General features: G+C 45.0%; 2 protein-coding genes and 1 pseudogene across 2 annotated transcripts; all 3 read right to left on the reverse strand.

Annotated features, from left to right (window-relative positions):
- Nucleotides 1-1,320: 1,320 nt before the first annotated feature.
- Nucleotides 1,321-2,933, reverse strand: LOC123440864 (chitinase CLP-like). The gene has a single exon (XM_045117408.1). It carries the CDS (start codon nt 2,840-2,842, stop codon nt 1,481-1,483), a length of 1,362 nt encoding a protein of 453 aa, XP_044973343.1. The 5' UTR covers nt 2,843-2,933; the 3' UTR covers nt 1,321-1,480.
- Nucleotides 2,934-10,651: 7,718 nt separating this feature from the next.
- LOC123442135 lies at nt 10,652-13,576 on the reverse strand (annotated as a pseudogene).
- Nucleotides 13,577-20,475: 6,899 nt separating this feature from the next.
- On the reverse strand, nt 20,476-22,065 carry LOC123440865 (chitinase CLP-like). Its single transcript, XM_045117409.1, has one exon. The coding sequence runs from the start codon at nt 21,937-21,939 to the stop codon at nt 20,602-20,604; it is 1,338 nt and encodes a 445-aa protein (XP_044973344.1). The 5' UTR covers nt 21,940-22,065; the 3' UTR covers nt 20,476-20,601.
- Nucleotides 22,066-25,713: the final 3,648 nt, after the last annotated feature.

A 25,713-nucleotide genomic window follows, 5' to 3' on the forward strand; every position in this document is an offset into this window, starting at 1 on the left:
AAGCTCAGACACGTCAAGGATTGCTAGCTCGACTTTTGGTGCATCCAATGCGTCGGCCTTTTCATCTCCAACCCCACGCTCATAACGATTCCTAAATCCATTGCCCATTCCATAAAAAAAAAGGGTGCCCTTGTTCGTAAGCTTCGGTGACTGGCCGCTGGGTAGTTAGTAGCATTCCCCTTGTTCATATAGATAGCCAATGTTCAATACGAATTAACTAAGATTTCAAGTTGCCGAGGCAAACAGTCGTGTGGCATAAGGCGCAGAGCTCATGCCAAAGGCCCGGACGAACACGGTGGCGGCGCACAGTCATGTGGTGTTGCTGCCGGCGGAAAGACAACAGATGAGGAAACCCAATTGACGCCTGATCCAGAATAATGACTTAATTACCCTTTGGAAAATGTCTAAACTACCATAGAAATCAACGGTTAGATGAGGCTTATACTGCTCCTCTCCAATATAGCAGTATCCAGTACCGTAAAAATGCTCGAAATATACATCACTAGTTGACTATTTTCGCAATAACACCTCCAAGAAGGAATAGGCGCCCTTGCGGCGAGGGGTGGAGCCGGATCTTAAATCACCGTGATGCACTGCTTTAACAAAATTTCAAACAACATTGTACATTATAGTAAGTAGAACTTGGGTTCTCGGTTAAGTCGCTATATGCAAGATTGACCAAGGGGACTGCCATTGGCATCGCTAGGGGACTAGGACAGTGTGCACATCTCTCAAAGTTAAAGTGTTTTTGTGACAAATGTCTCCTAATAGGTCATAGGTGGTCCACATCGGTTAATGTGTGATGTGTGCAGTGCCTGAGGATGCAAATCGCATTTTCTTTAGATGCCATCCGGCGCATTTCATACTAGCTAATGTGTGATGTGTGCAGTGCCTGAGGATGTTTTATGGTATTGTTAAACATAATGTAATCTCGTTACATGTAACGTGTTGTGTGCAAAGCCGGGTGTTGTTGTGTGCACGGCCGGTTGTTCCTCTCTCTCTCTCGTACGCTTGGCTTACAAACTTTCCAATGAGATAGAGTTTGTTCGAGATAGGAGTGAGCTATTTAAGATTCTATCCTTTCCTTCGTTTCAACAAACTCAATCTTGTAATATCTACGACAGGTTTTCTCTCTCGATCAATATAAACCCTACGGACTCTCCTCTAGAGGATTGAGACGCTTCATCATATTTTACATGTATTACCATTTTAGAATAAATAAATAAACAAAATAATGAACTCAATATTATTAAATTTCCTAAGGATGAATGAATTAGTGTCATTGTGTTATCATTTATAAGGACAAAGAACACGGGGAAAGGAATATGAAACAAACACTCAAAAGATTTGCATGAAATGATAGATGCAAGGAAATTGGAAATCCTAACAACACGATCGATCACAACATTTGACCACTCAACACTAGATCCATGAATGTAACTAAAACCAACCCTCTAAAAAAAAGTAACTAAAACAAGCACTAGGCGGGCACGGTAAAATTGAAGTTGTTGCAGAAGAAGCCCCTGCCGTTGATCTGCCCGGTGAAGGCCATCGTCTGCTTCTCCTCGTCGAACACCACCAGGTTCTCCTCCATCTGCAGCCCTCCGAGCACCACCGCCGGCGCCGAACCACCACCGGTGGCGTAGCCGGCCTTGTCCCCCTCCTTCATCTCGACGAAAGCAAAGCACGCGGTGGCGCCGCCGTTCACCACCAACATGGAGTTGACGCCCTGCACCAGCCAGCTCGTGCCGCCCTCCAGCCTAAAGCTGACCGTCGGAACGGGGAAGCCGGACCGCGTCTGTCCCAGCTTCGAAGAGTTGTAACACAGCTCGAACGGGGCCGCCGCCGGGGAGCTGGACGGGACCCTCGCACCGGCGGCCTGCTCCTCCATGGCCTGCTCGAACGCGTCGATGAGCGGGCGGTACACGTCGCGGCGCAGCTGCGCGTACGCGGTCGTCGTGGAGAAGCCAACGGTGAGCGGCGCGTAGGAGTCCTCCAGCGGCACCTGCGCTCCGTCGACGAAGACACCCCTGCTGGCCGACACGTAGTAGCCCGGCGATTCCCCGTGCTTGCGGAGCGGGGTGCCGCTGCTAAGCAACTCCGTGAGGGACGGCCGGCTCGCCGGGAAGAGGAAGAGCGGGCCCCCGCCGAAGATGGCGACGCCGGTGGTTTGCCGGCTCCCGAGGCAGAGCGCGAACGATTTAGGCACGCCCTGCGTGCGCGCGACCTGAGCGGGGAAGGCGATGCCGGAGCGCCCGAGCCCGGCGACGCCGACGGCCCCCACCGGCAGCCCCGCTAGCAGGGAGGCCGGCGCGCAGGACGTCACGGCGGTGAACGCCACCGGTCCCAACGGGTTCCTGCCGTCGGTGGCGTTGGCGGAGAGCGTGACGCGCGTCATGTCCCCCGACGCGGTGTCGCCGGAGACGGGGTTGTGCGGGTGCGCGGTGCACTTGCAGCGGTGCGTGTTGCCGGCGTCCGGCATGCCGTTGCCGTTGTGCGGGCAGTTGGGCGGGTGGAAGCGGTGCGCGCGCATGCAGTCCATGTCATTGCACTCGAGCGTGTCGTGGGAGGCGCCGTCGTCGCAGGTGGACCAGATGATGGGGCCGGAGAGGTCGAGGACCATCGGGCGGCCGGAATTGATAGGGACGGTGTAGAGGGAGGTGGCCGCGTCCTTGCTGACGGCCATCATAAGCGGCCTGCCGCCAGCCTCATCACCGGCCACCGTGCACGCCAGGACACAGAGCGAGACGGCGATGAGTATGAGGTCTTTCGGTTGCCACATTTTGGAATTTTGCAATTGATATGGATGAGTATGCTGTTCGTTGGTAGATCGAGGTTCCATTGCTAGCTTGATTATATATGGCCAGCGTGGAGTATATACAAGGAGGAGAGTGGTGGTTTTCTAAGTTTTTCACTCGAAAATTAAGGAGGAGACCCGATGAGCGTGGCGGGATTCTCGTTGATGGCCGCCTCATGAGTCACGACGGAGCCATGAGCGAGAGTGATGAGTCGGGTGGCGTAAATGGCGGATCTAGCTAGGTGCATGCTATCGTGATTATTAGTCAAAGAGTTTATGAATCTATACAAGAAACTCAGCTTGGATCACCTTCATGTTCTCTCCTCACTCAAAATGGTTTCGTATAGAATTCGCCTTCACGTTCATGTTCTCACTGTAAATGTTCTCTCCTCACTTGTCGCCCAACACCGAGATGGAGTCGGAGAAGGATGAGATGGTTTAAACGGGGAGTGTCTAAAACTCGATGGGATATAATTTGATCTCATTCACCCATAAAACAAAAACAGATATAAAATAGTAGTACAACCTACGTCAAGCACACACATCTTAAAGGATCACATCCAATGACTATAAAAATGGAAAAGTCTTACGTCCCACCGACGGATCCGGTGGATCTATCATCCGTGTCCTCGTCCGTCGATCTGGCATCCATCTGACGGACCAGATCGTGCCCGCACCCATCGGAGAAACGGACCAGATCGTGCCCGAGCTAGCTGACCGTTTTCCTGAAACTGAAGCGTAGTTTCAGGAAACTGTCCGAAGCTGCACGATCTGTTGAGAGGAGCGGGCGACTACTGGATCTGGGGGAGGGTGGCGGCTCTCTCTAGGCGACGGCGCGGCCGGGGCTCGCCGTGACGACGACTACGCCTTCGGTAGTGGCGCGGCCGGGGTTCACCGTGACGACGACTACTCCTTCGATAGCGGCAGCGACCAGTACCACCCCAAGCAGGTACGCCCGTCCCCTTTTCCCCACGCGCGTCCACCATGAGCTTGAGTAGGAATGGAATCAGGCGCCGCACCTCGGCCCCCTGACGAGCTGCGGGAGCTGGTGCTTGTGTTGTAGCGTGCAGCAGTCGAGCTAGTCGACCACGTCGCCGTCGGCCTAGAGCAGCTCCTTGGTGGCTGTGAGGGATCTGGCCAGCGCCATGTTTCTGTTTCAGACATGGCGTTGACGGCAGAGACGACCCTGAGCCCCTCCACCTCGCTGTCGAGCCCTATTTTTTGCGAATCCTCAGATGGTGAATCATTGCAGTTTAGGATCTAGGTAGCGTTCTAGATTGTAGAACAGAGAGCTCTGTTTGTCTCTAGTTTAAAATGATTTATCATGTTCCAGTTTAAAATGATTTATCATGTTTTTCCCAATCAGTCATATGAACAAAGTGTTGAGCTCTGTTGTTCTGGGTAGCAGTCAGTCTAGTAGTAGGGCATCTAACATGCAGCTTGGTTGTGGTGTAGGATTATCTAACAATCAGTCTAGTAGCAGAGCAAAGATCTAGGTAGTGGAAGATTACCTTCTAACACGCGAGCTACGGAAAAAAAGATATCACGTTCGATGTACGCGTTCGCAGCTGTTAGATTTATTTTGCTGGCATGCGGTTTGGTTGCCTCCTCTGACTAATTAATTCCTGAAGCAATGGTTCAGTTACAGAAACGAGCTCGTTGCCCCACAAAAATCTTTGCATCAGAGGTCGTGTCGTAAAAATCTTTTGCAACAAATGTCATGTTGCAAATATATAATATAGTAGTCCTATACTCCCAGAACAGCACATGGTTAGTAGGTGCTGGTAATTACAGGCTACATGAATACTAACTCTAGTTTCTCGTTCAGTCTGGTTTTAGTTGAAGGTTGGGTCGCCTGTCTTGGTAGCTGACAACTACAATTCCTGCAGCATAGAAAACAAAAATAACACTCCCCCCCCCCCAACGACAAGTGTTTACAAGCTAGGTAAAACATAGGCGACGCAACCACATATCATGAGAGCTCTGTTGTCTTGCTCTCCTTCTCCTCCGACGACTTAATCTATGTTGCAACATGACCCGTGTTTCCGCAACACAACCTATGTTTGCAGTAGTACATGATGATTCTTTGCCACTCGATTCATGAGAACCGACTACTTAGGAAGTGGCAGATATTTTTCAAAGAATCCGCCGGCTGACGCGTAGCACCTTATAATGTGAATGTTTCTGTGGTGCAGCATCCTATCAGAAAACTTATGAATTTCCGTAGCTCATAGGTTCTGTACCTAATAACTTTTTGTAGATGATAGTTTTTTTGTAGTTTCTACATCACCTCAAGTGTACGCTACTGATTTTTGTATGAATGCTACTGAATTTTATTAATGCTACTCAATTTTCAGTTTATGCTACTGAAATCTATCATCCATTTGTAACTTATGTAATCTCATGCTTTCTGAATTTACCTTGTTGCTTGTGTTTCTGAATTTTTTGATCGACCTTGTATTTTTCCTGAATCTTATGAGGATATGGTAATTAGGCAGTGTTTTTTCTGAAAATCCAGTTATGCCTGCTCTATGTAGCTCATGTTTTCCCATTTTGTTTTTGTTTTTGCAGCATGGGTATCTATATAACCCGATGGTCAGCAAACCGGCTACGCGAGATAGCCAACACCGTCAAAGGGAAAAAGAGGGATGTCGTAAGCAAGTCCTCTTTCGGGGATTTGCTTCATATCTCTCCTTTGCCTCCTCCTCCAGAGGCGCTTGTTGATACCAAGAAGCGGCTGCTCAAGTATGTGTTTGCTGTTTTTTTGCTTCTTTTCATTTTTTTTATTTTATTTTCCGAAACAAGTGCTGATTTTCTTATGTCTCATAGGTTAACTGATCGCAAGAAAATCTCTCTCACTAGGGATTTGGTTAAGAAGATCTTTAATGTACCATCTGGAAGCAGGCCACTCGAATTTGGGAAAAGGGGGAAATCAGATTTTCGTGAAATTTACTTGGAAGGCGAAAGGGCTCCAATACCAACCACAGTTTCTTGTCTTATCAAACGCTGATGATGACGATGAGGATACCATTGATAGGACATGGATTCTACTTTGCCTTTCGTTGGTCCTAGCTCCTGGTACAGGAAACATGGTGCCTCTTGAATATTTGCACAGTTTGCAAGACATGAGTGTTGTCCACGAGTTTGAGTGGGATGAGCATATTTCGTTAGATGCGATGAGGGAAGTTAAGAAATACCAGGATAAGAGAAATGAAGGCAAACTAAAATTCCATATTGGTGGTTGTCTACCAATGCTCCCGGTACTTCCCTTCATTCCCGCAACTTACCCCTTTTATGTTTTTCGGAGCATATTTGGTTTTTACAGTTGCTTCTGCGTCTCTTCTTTTTTTGTAGGTAATTTACATGGACCACATTGACATCCCAAGAGGATGCATAGTTGATCATAGCATCGATTATTCTCTGCCACGGGCTTGTTTTGTGAAGGAGTTGGATTTCACCGCTGTCATTGCAGTTGATACCATGGAAGATGGTTTCGGGAAGCGCCCTGTAAGTATTGTTTTTTTTTAAACTGTTGAAACAATACCTTCGTCTTTATTTTTTTGCAATTGCAACTTTGTATATTATTCCAAGTGTTTTTCAATATGTTTACTTGTCTGGAATGCAGTTCATCTCCACTACACCTTACGCAACAACCAAGTTTCTGGCATACATAGAGCAGGTTGCCCAGTTACCCAACATAGCTAGTGTGTCCGCAACAGAGAATCCCGTTAACAGAGATGCTGATGGCGCTGAACAACCAACAGAAGGTGATACAAACGAAGCTGATGGCAGAGCGCGGAATGTGCATGAGCCACCTCCGAAAAACATGGAGGGTGGTGATGATGTTTGCGGCTCTTTGGAGGATTGGCTGCACCCTCTACCCACATTTGAGGATTCAGAGGTGAGCCATATTGCTTTTTTTTCTTTTTTGCAACTCTCTGCTTTTTCTTGCATTCTTTTTTCTTTTTTGCTTGATGGGAAATATGAAAACTTTTGTAGCTAATGTTTTTTGGTTTTTATGCATTCCAGCTGCCCCCACACATGCGTGCTATATTCAACAAGCACAAAGATACCCATGCTGCAGAACTTAAAGGTGCATTGAGCTCTTTTGGGAGTTTGTTGGAGGGCATCTACCGCAAACGAATGGGACAGATGTTGTCTGAGGCATTGAAAGCTGGATTTAGGAGTGACAAAGGAAAACATGAATGCCCAGATGTCACTTCTGATGCACCAGCAGCTCCTGCTCCTGCCACATGCAATGCAACTGCTAGCGACTCGTCTCCGCAACAGCAGAAGCAACTTGATAGTACTACAGGAACTGCCAATGCAACTGTGAATATTTCATCTCCGCAGCAGCCTAAGCAGCATGAAATCAGGGTACAAGTTACTACAGCAACTGCTCAATGCACGTTCACAGCCTCAACTGTGCAGCAAGCCTCTCAACTGAATGACACAAATAGCGTTGAAACAAAAGTTGTAGTCGGTAAAACAGATTTTGCCCATCAACCCCACAAGAGTAAGAGTAAGCACAACTCTGGAATTGATTTCAGCAATGCAAAGGGAGAAGATATATGCAGCGAAGCAAACAAATTTGAATGAATGTCGCCTCGCAGCACATCCTACCCATGCGTGAATTTGATTAGGAGGCCAGGAACTCTTGAAGATGGGCCTTCTTTTGGATTGTTTGAACCTGGTAGCCCCGATACTTTGTTGTTTCAGGATGTGCCACAAGTTGAATCACCTCCTAGGTCACCTGCTGTTGATATTGAGTCATTCATGGAGATTCGAGAGGGGAGCCCGAAGTTTGACAACCTTTTTGCTGCTGCCACTTCACCCGGTCCTGTTTATGATGTCACTCCACTTGCGAGGATCCCGCCAATATCAACTGGCTCTGCAGGTTTCTATAAGTCATTCCTGCATTTTTTTGTTTACACAACATGTCCCTCCACTTTTCTTTATTTTTGAAACTCGGCACATGTATGATTCAAAACTGTTACTCACTATTTCTTTCCGCTTTCTTTTTTCATTTTTTTGGGCAGAAGCTTGTATTGATGATATAACAGAGGAGGCACAGGTTGAAGTCAGCAGCGGGCGAGGCCATGATCAGAAGCATCCTACACTTAAGCGAGCTGCACCTACCGAACCAACTGCAGCAAAGTTGCCGAAAATGAAGAAGAAAAAAATTGATGCAATGGATGATGCGATGTACCAGAGGTACTGTTGTACCAATTACAAGATAAAGGACCCACCTCGAGGCGAGCCACTGTAAGTTTATTTTCATGCATTTTTCCTTTTTTGTGTGCTGAGATAAAATAAACCAGAACAATAGTTTCACAACTACTAACCAAGTTTCTGTCCTCTCTTGTAACAAATTAGCCCTTCATTCATAAGGGTAGGTGGTTTTGATATTTCATTCAAACATTTCAGCAACGGGCTCAAAAAGCGGGCTCATGTGAACAACGAGGTGATGTCACTCTATATTGAAAGTTTCAACATTGAGCACATGTACAACTCAAGCAAGCCTAGGAAGTTTGCATTCTCACCGCATGTTGCTGTGAGTTAACTATCCATCTTGTTCCATATTGTTGTCACTTGACAATTTGCAACGCAACATAGTATGTTTTAGATGATAGCCACACTCCTTTTTCACTTTCTGTTTGTTGCGATGTTTTTGCTGATGTATACAGACAAAACTCAGTGTGGACCCAAGTTCATTCAATCCAAATTCATGCACCAAAGATTTCAAAAGGACCTGTGAGAAGAACGACATTGCCAAATCTGATCAAGTAAGGCTTTTTGTTCATTGCTTTCCGATGTTTTGTCTACATTGCAATAATTTTTTCCACCTTGCTGGGCAGAAAATAAAGTTCTAAAAATTTCAGAACCATGACATATGTTGCAGAAACTTTCTACAACTAGACCACCGTTGCGAAATAATTCTTCCACCGTTGCAGAAATAACTACAACAACACCAATTATGCAATAAAAATGCTGCAACTAATTCTCCAAATAAAAATGTTTAAAATGTGCTTCTGCCTTGACATGCTGCGACTTTTTTTAAAACTTTTTGCTTCTGCATTGAAACCAGTAGATAGCATCCAGTGTGTGGAGTCAGGGCAGTAGTATTCCGACGTTGCATATGCTTTTCTGCAACTCCACGATATGCATGACAGCACCAGGCCACCACAGATTGGCCAGCGTCCCCCATGACAACACCAACCGACCCTGTATAATTCATTTTGCAGTTCTTCTTCACCATTGTGAAACAAGACCATTGGGCGCTTGTCGTTGTAAACTTGATGCATAAACAGTTCAACGTTTTCGACTCCAACAGTCAAGACTCTGACTATGTCAGCATCCTCGAGAAGCCTTGTTGCAATTTGGTATGGGTTAGCATTTTGTTTTCTTCTTTTTTCGCCATGATTTTTTTTCAAATCAATGTTTTCGGAAGCAACCAACCTCCATTTTTGCAGATAGAGAACTTCAAAACTCTGGTCAGGGAAAGAAACCCATGGAAGCATGATCTAGACAAGTTTGAGCGCTTCAATCCATCAGGCTACCCACAACAGTCAACAACGTAGTGTTTTCCGCGATTATACATTATTTATGGCAACTTTTTATTTCATATATGTGATCTCATTTTTCTCCAACTTTTTTCCCTCGCAGATTTGATTGCGGCTTGTTTGCTATTCTATACATGGAGAGTTTAACTGCAAAAGGGTTAAAGCCATTCAGCACAGTATGACTTTGCCTTTCCTCTTTTCTTGCTACTCATTTTTTTTGTGAAACATGTGTTGCGTAATCTCTGTTGCGGACACAATAGCTTTTCCCTTTTTTTTGCTAGTAGTATCTAAACATGTGTTTTTCTTTTGTTGATGTGTATGATCAGGACACAACTTCGTTGCTCAACTTCCGCAAGTACATCGCAGCAAAGCTTTTCAAACACCCGCAAAACACCCTCAGCTCGGAGGAGGAGCTCCAGAAGTTGCTGAAAAAATCTTAGATTCAAGTGGATGGTCGACCGCAACAAGACGAAGCTAGTAGTAGTTTAGGCTTCTTTTTTTCAGTGCATGTGTACGCGACATGTTTTTGCAACGGAGTTCTCTAGTAGATGTGGTACATTATCTAGTTTGCAGTTACCTGATCCTCATTTGTACACATGACAAAATCCCAAATACAAACGGGTAGTTTCTTGATCCTGATGATGTGTTTCCTTTCTGAAACAGGGTTTCTATTTGTAAATCATTTCTGCAACACATTTTATGCAGCATGACATTCGTTGCAGGAAATAGTATATAACAAACTTTGTATAACGAGATGAAATAGTACAGTTACAAAATATATGATCAACAATAACTGAAACTACAAGAATCAGACCCTGTTTTCCAAACACTGTCTATTGTTTATCAAGATGAAAATAAAAAAAAATTGTCTACTGTTTGGTCCCCTCCATTTTTTTGTCAATCTTTTTTCCTACAGGTTCAGTTGCGTCATTTGGCCAACTCTTTGATCATTTGCAAGCACAGCTCTCAAGTACTGACATTGTGGAACTGCATGTCCAACCACAGAGCAGAATTGGCATTTTTGGGGTACAGTTGCTGCCTCCATTGCAGCTCTTAGGGTGCCACATGTTTGAATGTTGTGTCCTAATTCGTTGCAGTGCTTGCAGCGAACAGTCCTTTTTGGAGCTGTTGTCTTGCCTGACATTGTTGCTTTTTTCTCTTGATTTTTCATCTTCTTGTTTTGTTCATCATCTCGCTGCTCTACAAGCGTCTTCTTTCTCTTCTCTCTATCAGTTGGTCGCCCTTTCTTAGGCACACGAGATGGGTTTTGCAGCATATCGGAGCTTTGGTATTATCGCATGTCACCATTTAGTGGTACCGTTGCCGCAGCGGCTGCTGTTGGAGGTTCACTCTGCTGTGCGGCTTGTTGAACATGCATGGCTCCTCTCTTGGCCGCTGCTATGGCAGGCTCAAGTGCTTTAATTGCATCATCCAATATTCTGTAGGCATCATCATTGCAACATGCATTAGAGGCAAGCCATGTCAACCTTCGACACAGCGAGTTGTATTTCAGAGTGTTTGTCGAGGGGTGCCCAAAGTCCAGCAACCTGCCAGTCCTACCCATGCTTGTTGTGGCTGCTTCAGACCATCTCTCCAATAAGTATTGCTGCGGAATTACTTGCACGTTGAGATGAACCATTGCCCTTATTATGTGTGCACAAATGAGCCCATTCATCTCAAAGTAGTGGCAGCTGCACTCAAACAGCCCTTCATCCATCACAACACGTACAGAATATGCCTTCGGATTCTCATAGGAGGTTGCTTTCAACTCAAACATGGCACCGTGTCCTTGGTAGTCAATGTCTTGGTTGATAATGAAGTCAGTAGAAGTTGTCACCTGTTTCTGAAACTTACCAAAGACACTGCGGGTGTAGTACGCAGCAGCTTGGCGCTCAATGTTGTAGCTGCAACAACATAAGAAAAAATAAGTCAACAACAACAATTTTTTTGTTTGTTTTTTGATTTTTTGGCAAATCATGAGAAGTATGTCTACCGAGAGTATAGTGGTGGAGTTGTTGTTTCACCAGTGAATCCAGCATTGTCCTCACGATCAAGCATAGTTTTCTGACACATTTCATATTGCTGCACAAACCTCCAAACGGAGTCAGCTGGTCGAATCAGGGTCTTGAAATATGAGTTGAGCCCCTCAGACCTGCCTGTTGTGCTTGTGAACGGGAAGAATTTGTTCTTGAAATATGCTGGTGCCCACGTGTGCCTTGTTCGCCACATATTCTTGAGGTGTTTGTTTTCTGCAACTTCAAAACCATGCAACATGTGCTGCCATGTTTCCTCAAATTCTAAAACAGTTTCAGATTGGTTGATACAAGTGTAGAACACATCTGCAAAAGCCTCTTTCGTGCTCAACAACCTCCCCAACTTGGACCGTGCATTGCTAAGCACATGAAACTTGCAACACCTATGGCAAGTGTTCGGGAACACTTTTTCAATGGCTGTTGCCATGGCTTGGTCCTGGTCAGTCATGATGCTCGCATGATGCTCGTTATCCATCGCAACCATCCACTGCTGGAACACCCACTTAAATGTGTCAATAGTTTCATCCGGCAACAGGGCACATCCTAGTGCAATTGTCTGGAGGTGGTTGTTTACACCAACTATAGGAGCAAATGGCATGTTGTATCTGTTTGTGCAGAACGTTGTATCGAAGAATACACAATCTTTGTATTTCGGGTACAACGCCCTTGTTCTCCCATCAACCCAAAACAAGGCAGTCACAGAGTTTTGTTGCAGGATCTTGTTGTTTCGCAAAGAAAAACTCTTGATTCTCACCCTTCCTCCTCTCAAAATACTTCACTGTCATATCCATGTCTCGAAATGTTAACCCTATACGGAGCTTTGCACGTTCATTTGTAACGTCTCTCTTCACATACGGGAGTATCCTAGTGTCACCTCCATGGATCCTACCAAGGACACTCATGCATTCTGAATTGGAGAGGTTCACATCATGCACCGTCAACAACAGTTGGTAATCCTCGCTGGGTATGCTGCGATGCGAGCGGTAGTACCTAACACGCTCCGGCTGATCTATCATCGGATGTGTATGCTCCGCAACAAAACAAGTCACTGTCCACCTCCCCTCCCTTAGCCCAACAATCATATGCGCCTTACAATCATGACGGAGCATTCTGTTTTTTTTTATGTTTTCTTGTGACATCCATCCCCTCACTAGGCTGCCTACAAGAGTTGCTGGTTCCAGTTGCAATGCTCTTTGACGTGCTGCTGGTTTCCGTTTTAACGGGTTTTCTAGCGTGCACACATCCAAAGACCCTCTTTATCAGGGTTGCATCCTCTTTCTTTTGGCCTCTCTTCTGGATGAATTTTGAAGTAGATATATGCGTTCCAAAACCCAACTAGAATGCATAGTCGTTGTAGAATTTGCGAGCATCGTCAACTGTGTCAAACACCATCCCAACATAGGGCGGCAGCGGCTGGGAAGAAACATCTCCATCATCTGAATCATATTGGCTTGCATCTTCAGCATCTTCAGCAAACAACAAACCTTCTGAATCTTCATCATCAGGAGCAGAAAAATTTCCATGGACATAGCTTCCTTCACCTTCAGTTACATGTACCTGCAACACAATTATTGTGCAACAATCATTTCATACCTCAAAAATCACATATGATAGTGTTGCAACAAAATCAAATCAATAGTAACTTAAATTGGGAGCAGGGGGACAACTAAACAGGCAAATTTTTCAGGTTCAGTTTCTGAAACTAGGCAATTGTTCAGAAGCTATAGAGGCTCATTTTTGCTCTGTTATTCAGAGGAATAGGTTCATTCCAACTAATTTCAGAAACAAGTTTGCAACTAAGTTCAGCAACAGTGTCATTCTTTCACTAGCAAAAAAAGTAAGAACGGGTTCAGAAACTAGGCAGGTTCAGAAACTAGGCAGGTTCAGGAACAAGTTCAGAAATTAGGCAGGTTCAGGAACAGGTTCAGAAAGACAAAGGTGTTCATTCTTTCACTTTGGATCAGAGCTACAGTTTCAGAAACAGGAGGTCTCACCGAATTTCGTTGACGGGATCTGCTCGATGTGGGTTCAGCAAACACCACCGAAGGATTTGTGAAACAACTCGAAGATCCAGCTCGCGGCGGAAGCTCCCCGAAGGCGCTTGGAGCTGAGAAAGATGGCCGGGCTCGGTCCGCTAGGTTGGCATCCGATCCGACCATCTGGCGCGCGATGTGGTGCGCCATGGAGTTCAGGCACGCCGGCGCTGGCGGCGTCGTGAGGTTGCGGGGCGGCGTAGGTTTGTCGGTGGCCGCGGTGGTTTGCGGGCAGCGCCGCGGTGGTTGGAGCAGTTGCTACCGGGTCGGTGCCACGGTGGTTGGAGGCGGTGGCGGCGGCCGGCTTCGTGGTGGTTGGACGCGGTGGCTGCGGTGGGCGCAGTCTGTCGGAACCGCAGCAGGCTATCAGTTTCTGAAACTGAGCAGCAGTTTCAGGTTCTATTTGGTCGGAAGATCTCGGATCGGACAAACGACAGCGCTTATATCGGACGGCTATACCGGTGATGGATACTTCGTCCGTATCCGTCGGCGGACGCGTAGCGTAAAAAATGAATAAGACATAACTAAAACTCGGATAGATGACTTCTAGCAAAACCGTTAAATAGGTGTCTACGTAGCTATTTTAATTTAATTCTGTACAAATGAGGTATATGTGGCCACAGGACAGGACATGAGTGCAATTCAGTAGGCATAGATTTTGTATATAACCGAACCAATCTGATTGTGGTTGGATGGTAAGTGGGACTGTGTTATCCTCAGGCCATCAGGGTTCAAATCCTGATGCTCGCATTTATTTCCAGACTTATTTTAGGATTTCCGACGATGCGCATCTAGTGGAATGAAACATTCCCGTTGATGATGAGGTGTCTACGATGACTTTGTAAATTTTAAGATCATATGTCGACTCAATCTCTCGGATGTACTCATGGGGATAGAGTGTGCATGTGTATATTCTTAGGGATGGGTGTATGTGTATTTATACGAATGATCGCGTGTACCGTGTTCAAAAGAATATTTTGTCTACAACCATTTTGACCTCTTTTGGAATTTTCTAGATGGTTCCTAAACCATTTTTTTTCTATTGCTTTGTTGGTTCTAGTTATTTAATAGTTATATTTCTTTTTTCTTTTTCTTTTTTATTTTCTTTTTCTTTTATAAAAAATCACAGTTTTCTAGCATTGTTCAAAATATTCAAACAAAGGTTCATGTTTTTACGCTTTTCCAAAGTACTCCCTCCGTCTCATAATATAAGAACGTTTTTTACACTATGTAAAAAATGTTCTTATATTATGGGGCGGAGGGAGTAGAAGTTTAGATTTTAAAAACAAAATTTGCTACTAAAAAATATTTGGAATTTCAAAAAAATCGATTTTAAAAGATAATCTTCAAAAAATCAGTATTTTTTTTTCAAATTTTGAAAAACTGTTTAGGATTTTCATTTTTTCACAATTTCAAAAAATCATTTTCCCAAAACTGTTCACAATTTGAAAAAGTAATCACGTTTTTAAAAAAATGTCCCCACTACTTCAAAAAAGTTTGAAATTTTAAAAAAATCCTTATTTTCCCAAAATTATTGATAATTCAAGAAAGGTCACATTTTTTCAAAATTGGTTCACTTTTGAAAAAAATAAAAAATCGAAATATGTTTGCTTGGTTCAAAAATTGTTTGGATTTTCAAAAATTACTTGTCTTCTAATAAACTATTCATAATAATATGCATGAAAAGTACTTGCATATAGTTGTACAGTTTGTTGTTAAATGCTCGCGCTGCTCAACCGTCACTTAAAATCCTTAGGTCTACTCGCTAGCGACCGTCCTTCATTAGCTTAGAGGTCTAGAATGTGCTAGCCCTGTCGGGGTTCCATGTGTGCATCGCGAGCCTATTTGTCACATTTGCGTCCGACAGGAGCTCCTGGAGGAGACCCTATCCGAACATGAGGTGTTCTTCGAGGTCGGGCTGCTCGAATGGTGACTTGCTAGCCTGCTAGGGGGAAATATACGGTGCGTTTGGGCACGGGCGTCGACGTGGAAGAGGACGACGGGCACGGAAACAGGACAACATCCTATACATGTACAAACTAAAACGCTAATTTGAACTTAAATTGTGCATCTAAATCAAATAAACTCAAGTAAACTCATACATACACCCATTTACTAAAACCCACAAACCACACTACCTATAGAGCCTTTGAAATGAGCTAAAGTAGTAGTGAGAGATGGGGATAAAGTTTCTAACCTTTTTAGAACATTTGGATAGTTGGTGCATCGGTAAACCTAGACAAATCTTGAGGAAAATGTGGCTTGGAGGTCGAGCTTGGAGAGGAGAGAAAGCTTAAGTATGGCTCGGTGTGACATCCCTGGATTATGCTACAGTATCCCTGTAGTTATGATATAGTAACCTCACCCAATTTTGCCATGTCATGAAGTTAACTAAGCCAAGTTTCCACTTGATGAAAATCAAAGCCAATTTCAAATTAAAAATAAACTCAAATAGATTATTTCTTTAAACTGTAAAACAAAAATGTTCTTAATGTATCAATTAATTTGTGAGAAATTGAGGGTTAGAAACCAACAATTTATAAAATGGTTAAGTGTCCATGAATAATTAAGGGTGTGTTTGGTTGGAGGGATAGGCTAGGGTGATTGTGGGTATCCCCAACCAGGTGGCTGGGGATATCCCTTTTTTTTGTTTGGTTGTAAGGGTAGGGTTATCCTTTTTTTTGTTTGGCTAGGGTGGTTGGGAGGATGGATAACCAGGTGGCTGGGGAGCCCGCGACGGCCACCTCCCGCGCCGGCCGCGCCCGCGCCGCCACCGTCCGCGGCCGCCACCTCCCACGCCGGCCGCGCCCGCGCCGGCCGCGCCCGCGACGGCCGCCTCCCGCGCCGGCCGGCCACCTCCCGCGCCGGCCGATCTCCCGCCCTGCCGCGCCGGCTGCCCCAGGGTGGTTGCCACCGCCCGCCTGTTTTTGGCGGTTGGCCACATCCCTTTTTTCTGAGAATATTCCCAGCATCTGGTTGACCCTGTCCCTCCTTGCCCCAGATCCAAACGCATGGCAACCACAGAAAAAAGTGTCTATCACTGTCCCTGGGAGGATATCCCTCCAACCAAACACACCCTAAAACAGGGGCCAAAACAATAATTTAAACACTTTTAAATTATAAAAAAATGTAAACTACTTTATTTATGTGCCAAACTTTTTATGGCATTGGTTAAAAATTGCAACACTAATTATGTGCCAAGTCCCATATTTTATAAAAACCTTTTGCTAGCTATTTTAATTATAACAAAAAAAGAAATAAAAGAACAACTAAGATCGAAAATAAAAGAAAGGACCAAGACTACTGTGCATTGGGCCTTAATGCATAGGGTAAATCCAGCCCAGCCCATTTCCACTCTTCTCCCACCTAGCTACAGGGAGGCACCGGAACCGTGGCAGCCATCCATGGCTGGATCAGCCACGCGCCGACCATCCCTCAGCCCTCCCTGGAGGTTAAGGGCAAGCCCCGAGCCTCCTCTCTCTCCCCCGAGCCCTAGCCGCCACTCGTTCTTCTTCCCCTTACAGCAAACTCTTTTGCTTGCACCTCCCGGGCGACACACTCATCATGTCGTCGTCGATCCCGTAGCCACCGCGCACCTCGTCGCCTGAGAGGATGTCCAGGAGGTCCGCCGCGGCCGGATCCGTCCGTTCCGGGGACCAGCTCAAGCCGGGACGGCCCATATGCTCGCCATCGCCGCCATCTTCACCCACGGCCACCACATCTCGCTGTCGATCCCGTCGCATTCCGGCCGCCCCGCGCTCCCTAACTACGTCCACGAGCATCGTGGTGAGCTCTTCGCCCGATTCCCCTCGTTTTTGTCCTCGATCCGTTGTCGTAGCTGTCGCCCCCGAGTTCGTCCGAAAGTACGCGTATGTACGTGCGTGGCCTCGCTCTTGCAGTTGACAGCTACTGTTGCCGTGCCGCCGTAGGACGCTCGCCTGCGTCCGTGTGTCGTTCGTCGCTGCCGCATCGCCACGCCCCGAGTCCATCCGCGCGCGCGCTCGTACTACCCTGGCCGCAGCCTCTGCTGTTGCTTTCTCCTGCTGCCGCTGCTGCTCATTGCTATTTTTCTCTTGCTACTGCACCGTTGCCGCTGCTCTAAGCTGCTCGTGCGTGGCTATCTGCTACCTACAGCTGCTTATTGCTCTCCCTGCCGTCGCTTTGTGTTGCTATCACTGCTGCCTCCTGCTGATGCGCTGCTATACTGCCTCCCGCTGGTAGTGGTGCCGCTCAGGCTGCTATGCTAGCCGATGCATATGCTAGCCGTTGCTGGTCATGGACTTGACCATGGCCGGGTGTGTGTAGCGTGTGTGTGCCATGCGTGTGTATGGCCGGCTCTTTGTTTAGTTAAGTAGTTTGATTTAGGATTAGTTTAGTAGTACTAAATTAGTATACTAATAAATGACATGTGTGTCCCATTTGATTAGATTAAATAAATAAGTTTTGATATTTAATAAAGCTCTCACATGAGGACCCCCAACACTATTCACTTTGGCCAGTCAAATTTTGATATTTAATAAGTGGAACTGTGTTATCCCAGGCCATCAGGGATTAAATCCTGATGCTCACATCTATTTCCGGACTTATTTCAGGATTTCCGACGATGCACATCCACTAGAATGAAACATTCCCGTTGATGACGAGGTGTCTACGATGACTTTGCATGGGGATAGGGTGTGCATGTGTGCATTCATAGGGATGAGTGTATTCGTATTTATACGAACGATTGCGTGTACTGTGTTCAAAAGAATATTTTGTCTACAACCTTTTTTACCTCTTTTGGAATTTTCTCAATGGTTCTTGAAACATTTTTTTTCTATTGCTTTATTGGTTCTAGTTATTTAATAGTTATATTTCTTTTTTCTTTTTCTTTTTTATTTTCTTTTTCTTCTATATAAAATCACAGTTTTCTAGCATTGTTCAAAATATTCATACAAAGGTTCATGTTTTTACGCTTTTCCAGAGTACTCCCTCCATCACATAATATAAGAACCTTTTTTACACTATGTGAAAAGGGGCGGAGGGAGTAGAAGTTTATATTTTAAAAACAAAATTTTCTATTAAAAAATGTTTGGAATTCCAAAAAAAATGATTTTAAAAGATAATCTTCAAAAAATCAGTATTTTTTTATTTTCAAATTTTGAAAAACTGTTTAGGATTTTCATTTTTTCACAATTTCAAAAAATAATTTTCCCAAAATTGTTCACAATTTGAAAAACTAATCACATGTTTAAAAAAAAGTTCCCACTACTTCAAAAAAGTTTGAAATTTTCAAAAAAATCCTTATTTTCCCAGAATTATTGATAATTCTAAAAAGGTCACATTTTTTCAAAATTGGATCACTTTTGAAAAAATTCAAAAAATCAAAATATGTTTGCTTGGTTCAAAAATTGTTTGGATTTTCAAAAATTATTTGTCTTCTAATAAACTATTCATAATAATATGCATGAAAAGTACTTGCATATAGTTGTACTGTTTGTTGTTAAATGCTCGCGCTGCACAACCGTCACTTAAAATCCTTAGGTCTACTCGCTAGCGACCGTCCTTCATTAGCTTACGGGTCTAGAATGTGCTAGCCCTGTCGGGGTTCCATGTGTGCATCGCGAGCCTATTTGTCACATTTGCGTCCGACGGGAGCTTCTGGAGGAGACCCTCTCCGAACATGAGGTGTTCTTTGAGGTCGGGCTGAGGTGTTCTTTGAGGTCGAGCTGCTCGAATCTTGAGGAAAATTCGGATAAAGTTTCTAACCTTTTTAGAACATTTGGATAGTTGCTGCACCGTCAAACCTAGACAAATCTTGAGGAAAATGTGGCTTGGAGGTCGAGTTTGGAGCGGAGAGAAAGCTTAAGTATAGCTCGGGCATTTCATCAAACACCTCATGTGCATAGGAGGTGAGAACAGAGTAGCACACACCTCGCACTCGCTTGCCGGCCAAAAAACAATTGAGTGAGCAGGCAAAGATGAGCATATATATAGGTATTCTTTTAGTCCCGGTTGGTGTCTAAAATGAGAACTGAAGAGGAAACTTTAGACCCGGTTGCAGAAACGAACCGGGACTAAAGGGGTTGCGCCAGGAGTCAGGCCCTTTAGTCCCGGTTCATGGCTGAAACCAGGGCTAATGGTGCCAGACAGACCGGGACTGGTGCCCGTCGAGGCCCGACCGGCTTCCTGGCCGCTCGAACCGGAAGTGATGCATGCATTAGTCCCGGTCGACCGTCACTGTTGCTCTGAACTGGTAAAAGCCAAAGATCGGTATCTACTAATGAACTTAATTTCAAAAGGCTGTAGAGAAAATAATACTTACAAATTTCTCTATGTATAATTTATAACTTTCCAAACATTCCTAGCCCGTACACGGGTTGATGACTAGTGATACCAAATGGACTTCTGTGATACATGTGTGGAGACTTATATTGAGAACCTTCCGGAATTTGGCTATCCTCTCGCCAGAGCTGATCAAGAAACATTTGTTGGACTTCTGTACCTTCCTGATGAAGTTCATACAACAGTCGCTGGAAATCGGGAGTGGTTGACAAATTGCGAAAAACAAGGGAAGGCCTGGGACAAACTCAATATCGATGACACGTAAGCTGGATTCATTTCACCTATGAAGAAGAGGGTGACTGGAGGCAAGAACAAACACCACAAGCTCAGCGCCAACTCTTTGGATATGCTGGTCTCCTCAAGATGCGGCGGTGCCACCCCTCAAGGCCAGGAAATCGAGGAAAGAGACGGTGTGCCTGTCCGCGTGAGAAGGCCGGCAACACCGTGAGGAACTCCCGCCGTAGGCAGTATGCAATGTTGGCCACTACTACGGTTTTAAGCTTGGATATCTTCATGTTTTTGTGTTTTAGTTTGTTTAAACTTGTAGTGCTCCGTCTGAGCCTTTTTCTGAACTGCCCCTCTCAGTGGGCTACTATTTGTGTGTTTGTGGTACTCAGGGTTTCATACGAAGTAATGGAACCGGGGAGAAAATCCCTGTTTTTCTAAATTAAAAAAAAAACAGGTTTAGGGCCAAGAATGTCTGGGATTAGAAGGCTAAGGTTTGATTTAGACTTTGAGTACCAATTCAAGGTTTATTCCAGACTTTTTCGGACAAATAAACTAGTGTATGCAAGGAAATCCACACAACACCATCACAAACTTTGACCATTCATGTAACTAAAAACCAAGCACTAGGCGGGCATGGTAAAATTGAAGTTGCTGCAGGAGAGCCCCCTGCCGTTGATCTGCCCGGTGAAGGCCATCGTCCGCTTCTCCTCGTCGAACACCACCAGGTTCTCCTCCATCTGCAACCCTCCGAGCACCACCGCCGGCGCCGCACCACCGCCATACCCAGCCTTGTCCCCCTCCTTCATCTCCACGAAACCGAAGCACGCCATGCGGCGGCCGATCACCAGCGCCATGGAGTTGATGCCCTGCACCGCCCAGCTCGCGCCGCCCTCCAGCCCAAAGCCGACCGTCGGCACGAAGTAGCCGAACCGCGTCAGTGACAGCCTCGACGAGTTGTAGCACAGCTCGAACGGCGACCCGGCCGGGGACGGGATCCTCGCGCCGGCGGTGATCGCGCCGTCGCGTTCCATGGCCTGGTCGAACGCGTCGATGAGCGGGCGGTACACGTCGCGCCGCACCAGCGCGTACGGGGTCGTCGTGGAGAAGCCTATGGCGAGCGGCCCGTAAGAGTCCTCCAGCGGCACCCGCGCTCCGTCGACGAAGACGCCCCTGCTGGCCGTGACGTAGTAGCCGGGGGACTCCCCGTGCTTGCGCAGCGGGGTGTCGCCGCCCAGCATGTCCGTGATGGACCGCCCGTTAGCCGCGAAGAGCGGCCCGCCGCCGAAGATGGCGACGCCGGCGCGTTCGCGGTTGCCGAGGCAGAGCGCGAACGAGTTGGCGACGCCCTGCGTGCGCGCGACCTGCGCGGGGAACGCGAGGCCGGAGCGCGCGAGCCCCGCCACGCCGACGGCCCCCGGCGGCAGCCCAGCTAACAGGGAGTCCGGCGCGCAGGATGCCGCTGCGGTGAACGACACCTCATGCAGAGGATTCTTCCCGTCGGTGGCGTTGGCGGAGAGCGTGACGCGCACCATGTCCCCCGACGCGGTGTCGCCGGAGACGGGGTTGTGCGGGTGCGCGGTGCACTTGCAGCGGTGGTCGTTTTGGGCGTCCGGCATGCCGTTGCCGTTGTGCGGGCAGTTGGGCGGGTGGAAGCGGTGCGCGCGCATGCAGTCCATGTCGTTGCACTCGAGCGTGTCGTGGGAGGCGCCGTCGTCATCGCAGGTGGACCAGACGATGGGGCCGGAGAGGTCGAGGACCAGCGGGCGGCCGGACTTGGCGGGGATGGTGTAGAGGGAGGTGGCCGCGTCCTTGGCGATGGCAGTCACCAGCGGTTGTCCACCGCGGTCGCCCGCCGTCGCGCACGCAAAAATGCAGATCGAGACGGCGACGAGGAAGAAGTGTTTCGGTCGCGACATTTTGAATTTCGGACTAGCCAGTGATGTGGTTGGTCGAGGTGCCATTGCAAGCTCGTTATATATATATGGCGCGCGGCGGAGCACGGCCGGGAGACTAGACGGTGGAGATGATGTTTGTTGGTTATTCAGTCGAAGAGGGGAAGAGTAGACCCGATGAGCGTGCCGGGATTCTCGTTGATGGCCTCGTCACGACGGAGCCATGAGCGAGAGCGATGATATGCACTAGTTTACTGATCCGGGTGGCGCAAATGGCGGATCCAGCTAGCTTGCTGATGGTGTGGCGCTCCATGCCAACGTGATGATCGATCATAGTCAAAGGGAGGCTGAATGTATAGAAGAAACTCTGTTTGGATCCAGATCTCTGCTCGGACAGCAACAAAGAGAAGCTCTAGCACGTGGTTTCGTGTGGACTTCGCGTTCACGTTAATGTTGTCGAAGACGATGCTCGTACGAGCGATATGGTTTGTTACATGATGATCGTAGCTACAAAGAGGAAGAAGAAGCAGTGCGCGCCGCGCGCGTGGCATGGTTTAAATGCCTGTGTACGGATTGGGCGGGTGTACTATGGTCCTGTTTGGATCCATGGACTAGAGTTAGTTTGAGCTAGTTTGGGTTCAACTAGCCCTAAAGTATTCAAATGTAAGGGTTAGATTGAAGCTAGTTGCATCTAACCCACCCAAAAAAACTATCTTACCCAAGAGGTGCTAATTGGAGCTAGTTCTCATTAGGTTCGTTAAAAAATATTTTTCTCTCTCTCTTCCACCAGCCAAGAAATGCTAATTGAAGCTAGTTTTCATGGGACCCATTAAAAATCACTTTTCTCTTTCCATAAAATGCATCTATTGTCAATCTAACTCTTCCATCCAAACACCTATTTGGCTAGAGTTAGTTTAGGGTTAGTCATGAGCTAGAAACTAACTCTAACCACTAGCTAAGCTAGAGTATCCAAACAGGACCTATGTGGATATCTATCTAGGAAAAATCTAACTTGAGGCGTACACAGCTCGTCCTTCATGTTCGGGGGCGTGCTGAGATTCGCGCGAGACTAATCATGTGGTTGCTATTGGCCCGTTCACTCGTATGCACTTGTTATCATAGAATTATTTTCCTTTGCATTTATCACTGTGCGCTGACCCACATGCTACAAGATGTCACATAGGGGACGACACTGTATCTAATGCTACAGTGCATGTAACCGTGTGTTAGATGCAACAGTGCAATCAATCATGTGCTGGGGTTATGATACTAGTCCATGATATCACATCTGTAATGCATAGTATCAGGCTGTCCATAATGATAGTATCATAAGTAGTATCATGCATGCCAATTAGACATTTTTGATGAGGTGGCATTTTTGATGATGTGCTACTATGTGTCATGCATGGCAATAAATGAATCATCATATGATACTAAGTTATGATACTATGCATTACAGATGTAGTATCATATGCATGATACTAGCATATGATACTCCCATTACAACCAGCCTCATATGTTAGTAATAGGATACTTTATTTATTGCCATGCAAGATACATAATAGAACATCATTTAATATGATACGGTATCATGATATGATACTACTCAACTGTTTCTTTCTTCATTTAATTCCATGACACCTTATCAAAATTGTCTAGTTAGTCTGCATGATACTATTTATGATACTCCCATTACGGGCAGCCTTATTGCACTAAAAAGTTTTCAGTCCAAAGGAATACAAAGGTTTAAATCTACAACAAGTATTTTGGAACTTAAAGACAAAACATATTTTTTATGAAATTTGGCAACAATTGCCTATAACCTGGCAACTATATGCCCTTGTAAAAAAATATATCTAGCAACTAAAATCATTTTTATTATTAAAAATAAGTACATTTAATCCGGCAACTAAGTTATTATAAATTTTTGAAAACCGAGTACCTGTGATGTGGCAACCCAGGATGTTAACTTTCTTGGCAACTAAGTACTTTGTATATCTGGTGAATAAGTACATAGAAATCTAACAACTAAGTATGTTCTTTTTTGGCAATTATGTACTTATAATCTGGTGATTAAGCATCGTTAATACGACAACAAAGTATTTATAAAGCCGGCAAGCACTTTCTGTAATACGACAACTAAGTAATTGTAATGTGGTGACTAAGCATGTTTAGTATGTCAATTAAATACTTGTATCCAGGGAGCTAATTACATAGTAACTGACCACTAGTTACTTGTACTTTGGCAATTAAATATTTTTCAATTAGACAACAAGTTCACTAGAGCTGGACCACGTGGTGATAGTGTTATTTCTTTTTTGCTTTCTGGCGTGACTTGAATGCATGCACTTTCAGTTTGTCATCCCTTGCATGCATATGTTATAGTTTTGTTCTTTCACATGCATGCATTACATACTTTCACCCAGCATAATTTGCAAGAAAAAGTCAGTTGTAGTTAGCTAATGCTTGTGCGAATAGTGACTAGTACTATTTTTTATGCTCGCGCTAGCGTATTTAGCGGGATCATTTTCCTACTAGTAAGCGTCGTGTAATGGTTTAGTAATAGCCGCCGCACAGGAGAGCACGGGTGCGGCCTCTACGTAGTAAGGTCCATCTATCTATCTATACATATACAAATTAAAGACTCTCAAGTAATTTTCATGTTAATTAAAAATTAAAAACAGTTAATCTGGTGGGACCAACGAGTTATTATGGTGTAATTAGAAATCGTTAATCTGATGGGACCGACGAGTTATTAAGGTGTAGATCCTACCATGTAATTCTCAGCTAAATTTTTGCTCAATTCTGAAAAGAAAAGAAATTACTCCAAGGCCCACAATTGTTTATCTATTGTATATAAACTTGGAATCCATGAAAGACACAATCTTAATCAACCGTTTCTTCCTCCCCTAATTAGAGAAACTAGCAAAAGGACCCGTGCATTGCTACGGGAGAAAAATAATTATAATCTCCAATGGTGCTGATCATATTATGTCTTTAAATATTTAGGACATTTCTTGAAATGCATGAACATTTTTTGAATTAGCAAACATTTTTTTCAATTGCACTCAAAAAATAACACATAAACTTTTTTTCAAAGTCATGGACTTTTCTTGTTTTCACCAACATTGTTCTCAAAATAATGAACATTTTCTGAATATGAGAATATTTTTACAAAAATCCTGAGAAATTTTTGAATTCACAAACATTTTATATTTTCATCAAACTTTTATTTCAAAATTCCTAGTTTTATAAATTGCAAAAGTTTTTAAAAGTTCTAAATTATTTAAACTAAAAAATGGAACAGAAAAATGAAAATAAAAAATGAGACTAAAAACAGAGGCACGAACTGTTTTTAAGACTTTTACACGGACTTTTGTTTAAAATCATTGACTTTTTTATTTTATGGACATTTTCTCAAAGTTTAAACATTATTTTATATGCAAACATTTTTCAAAACTCCTAAGTAGTTTTTGAATTCTCAAAACAAATATGTTTTTTTGAATATTTTATTTCGAAATTATCAGTTTCTTAAAATTGAGAAAAAGTTGTTTGAAGTTCTAAATTATTTAAAGTAGAAAAACAAAATGGAACTGAAAAGAAAAATAAAAAAACTAAACTAAAAAAAAGGCGTCCACGCATGGGCGGGCCCAAACAGGTGTGCTGCATCTTTTTCCAACGCCCAGACCGTAATATAGGAGGTGCCTACATGGGCCGGCCCAGTCCGGAGATTTTCCTGTTTGAAACGTTTTTTATGACTTATAGGTGGCATTGGTGGGTAATTTTAGTCAACTTTAAGGACAATTTGGATGACGTACGGAAGAAGCACTATTTGCTTTATTA

Source organism: Hordeum vulgare, chromosome 3H, assembly GCF_904849725.1.
Source record: "Hordeum vulgare subsp. vulgare chromosome 3H, MorexV3_pseudomolecules_assembly, whole genome shotgun sequence".
NCBI classification, from domain to species: Eukaryota; Viridiplantae; Streptophyta; class Magnoliopsida; order Poales; family Poaceae; genus Hordeum; species Hordeum vulgare.